The following is a 3,911-nucleotide window of genomic DNA, read 5'->3' as shown; positions in this document are numbered from 1 at the left end:
GGATGAGTTTGAGACCAGTCAAAGATATATACTAAGTAGAAGGGGGATTGTATGGGATTGATGTCGAAAGTCATTCGAACTCTCGAACGATGCTTCACGAATCGCATTTTCCTTTATCACCGAGCAATAACAGGTCCCTCTGCTACGAAAAAAGAGAATATACACTCTCGGTCTGAAGTTTATAGAACGCAATAGTGTGTTTTTTTGAAATACGAAGGCACCAGAAGTATATTAGAAATATCTAGATGGAAGAGAATGAGAAAACCGCAAGCACGAGCACTTAGTCCGCATACGTGCCACACCTGGTTGCCACGGTTTTAGGGTTTAGGGGTTTGAACTTTTCTGCAACTCAAACGTTATGATAGTGTGGCTATGACATGACGTTAATAAAATTTCACAGGATACCTTCGTACCCATTTGAGTCACTGCAGCATAATTAATCACGGCGAGACGCGTTTATTTGCTGTATAGTGATATGATGATATGTATTTTATTTGAAATGAAGATGCGCATACTGGCGCAATCACAAAAACGACAAAACAGCTGTCAATCGCACGTGTAGATAGCACCCATCTCCCGTCCCATTTTACAACTGTCCCCATCCAATGCTAAGCGGATACTACACACTCATTCGGTCCGATGGTCGTGGGAGTTAAAAAGTTCACCGCCCAATTCGACCGACAGATTGTATAGGCTCACCGAGCAATGGTATGATTCCGAAGCTAACTACCTGCCGAGGCTAGTAACATACTACCAGCTGAAGGTGTCGCGATGACCGCACCGAGGATGATTACACATCACTCACCCCTCTGTTCATCACGCAAGTGACTGGTAGTACTGTTATAGTACTTTTACTATAAGTACGAGTCCTGGGGTATCGCAGTACAAGGATCCGATACAAGGCCCGGACTGAGAGGAACATATAGAACTTCTGGTATATACTCACGAGAAAACTCAGTGCAACGTATAAATATATACCTCCTGAAAGCCCAATGCCTGCCTGCTAATCCAACAGCACTTTACCCTTGAGAACTAAAACCCTAGCCATTTGAACATAAACTCCCACTGAAATTGATTGATGCTCAAATAGACCCATCGCTACCATATGAAACAACGTACATGGCCGCGTTCTAACCTCAGGGATGTACTGGCATCTCCGATCGCCATCCATCCGGGGGATATATATATATATATATATACACATATATATATATATGTATATACTACTCGACGTATTGATCTACCCCCCCCTCTCACAATGCACACCCCACGGACCTGTCCCGTGTCTCCACACGTGGCCACCTCACTTGCCCTGTGTCTGTTTGTCCGCGAGTATCTCATCCTTGGCGTCGTGCATGGCACGGATCTTATCCGCGTGCTTCTTGGCTGCCTCAATATCTTGCTGCTGCTGCAGTTTCTCGGCTTGTTCGCGGAGATTGCGCGATCGCACATGCTCCCGGTACATCTCGTTGTGTTTCCTGCGGGTTGGTGATACGGGAATGTATGAGTGTATGTATAAGTATAGGTATAGATTAGAGCGAGCGACTGTTGGTTTGCAAAACTTCATGCAAACGATAGGGAAGATCATGTTATATGTATGTACATATACGAATGTGTACGTCTAAAGGATATATGAGCCTGTAGTTGTTCGATTGTAAGAGTTCATGTAGGAGGATACATGCGCATATGTGTGTACATATATGAATAGGTCCGTCTAAAAGTACATATGGGCGTGTAACTGTTGTTTGAGAACCATATAATTGCTATACAATACGGAAAGCGAATACGTACACATTTATGGGACACATTTGAGTAAATTTGAGAGAATAAAAACTTGCGTATCGGTCAGAAAGTATGTTGGATGATGTTTTAGAGTTTAGGGGTTGCCTACGCAAACATACTTCTCGAATGCGCGAGAGTGTATGTATGCTGGTACATCGAGATACCCGTGAACAGTGTATAGAAACACTGAATGCACCGACATCTAGGACTACATCCACTAATACAATGGTAGAAAAGTAGGCAACACTACATATCAATAGTACGAATACACAGACATTGGAAGTGAGCAAGTGCAAGCACAGGAACATGCAGATGCAGATATGCGAGATACTAGGCCCACATATACAGACATTACGTATAGGTGTAGGTATACGTCAATTTCACATATATGCAACATTTTGGGTCAGATATATGAGCATTTCAGCAGACATTCAATATCAGGTTAAGATATATGAACGAACATATGAACGAATATATATATATATATATATATATATACTCCGTTCAATTGCAGCAAAGCTGACTTTCTGATGAGAAGGATGGAAATAAAACCCTAAACCCTATCCATACCTACAAACTCCCGATCTCTTTAGCAGACAAAGGGGTGTGATTTAGAATACAAGATAATATACTCTACTAAACAAACACATAGTGCATAGTGGTTATGCAGATGAAAACGTATACAGTGCACTGGTTGTGTGTAATCGCAACCACAGTACAACCCCATGCAGTACCTCTACAGCAGGTATACGCCACACATACACACAAAACGATACGTATGCATGTATATATACATATCAATAAATACACACACTCTCACACACTTGTATATTAAATGTACATACATACATACATATACATATATATATATATAATACATATATATATATATATATGTATATAATATATATAGACATTATATATAAAATATACATATATATATATATATATATAATATACTTAGACAATATATAGACACGTACTTGTGCTTGCGTTCAGCTTCCTCGGCGTCTCCAATACGACCTCTGGAGCGCATGAAGCCAGCAAAGTCCTTCAGGCAGCTCAGGTACTGCATTGAATGGTCCTGCAGGGTTTAGGATGTAGGGTTTTAGGGCGATGTGGGCTAGTCAACAGTTGAGCGCAAATATCCAAACATGCGAATAGTATCAGTCAACGGCCTATTGAACGACGACGAAATTTCGGTTGTGTTTTTCGGGTCGGAAGAAAATTAGATAGTCGCAGGGAGCTAATAGTGTATATAGTAATGGATGGAAGCTATCTGCAGCACCATAGCCTGTATCCTATTATCCTATTTATACATGTACATTATTATGAACTAAAATACTTCAGTATTGTATTAGAATGTATTATCAAAATATAATACATTATCATACTATAATTTACTATCATAGTATAATATATTATCATATATAATGCATTGACTTAATATAATACACTAATATAAGTGTAGTACAATATCACAATATAATAGATTATCATAATACAATAAACTACTATAAAATAAAACATTATTATATTATATTAGATTATCATAAGTATAATACATTATCATGATATATTATATTATCAAAAGTGTAGTACAATATCATAATATAATACATTATCATGATACAATAAACTATCATAATATAATACATTATTATATTATATTATATTACATGCGACTTACCTCATTATCGAACAGATCTTCCACGCTGTCGGGGTGCTCGAAGATACTCAGGGCATTCTTGTAGAAACCCTCAGTGTAAATAGCGTTCTGGTTGAAGTGCTCATATGTACTCGCTGTAGTAATATAAATATTTGGATATGATAGTGGAAGGTTAGCATGTATTGAATGCGAGATAAGAACAGTGCCACACAGGGGGTATAGAATACGAGTATGGGTTTGCATGCATATGTATTGAATAGTATATATATATATGTACATATATATATATATATATACATAAAAATATAAATATACACATATACATACACACAACACACACACAAACACACACACATACATATATAATATAGATATATATACATACATATATATATATATATATACATATACATATATATACATATACACACACACATACATACATACATTTATATATATA

General features: G+C 37.5%; 1 protein-coding gene across 1 annotated transcript in view; it reads right to left on the bottom strand.

Annotated features, from left to right (window-relative positions):
• Positions 1-459: 459 nt before the first annotated feature.
• The window catches only part of SARC_04898 (hypothetical protein), an 11,537-nt gene continuing 8,085 nt past the window's right edge, over positions 460-3,911 (bottom strand). Inside the window, exons 5-7 of the mRNA XM_014301259.1 lie at positions 3,473-3,585; positions 2,766-2,866; positions 460-1,478 (exon numbers count right to left, since the gene is read on the bottom strand). Of these exons, the coding sequence (XP_014156734.1) occupies positions 1,304-1,478; positions 2,766-2,866; positions 3,473-3,585 (389 nt within the window). The 3' untranslated portion in view covers positions 460-1,303. The remainder of the gene's footprint in view (positions 1,479-2,765; positions 2,867-3,472; positions 3,586-3,911) is intronic.

Source organism: Sphaeroforma arctica (assembly GCF_001186125.1).
Source record: "Sphaeroforma arctica JP610 unplaced genomic scaffold supercont1.292, whole genome shotgun sequence".
NCBI classification, from domain to species: domain Eukaryota; class Ichthyosporea; order Ichthyophonida; genus Sphaeroforma; species Sphaeroforma arctica.
Note: the sequence above shows the minus strand (reverse complement) of the source record. Positions and strands in the feature narration are given on the sequence as shown.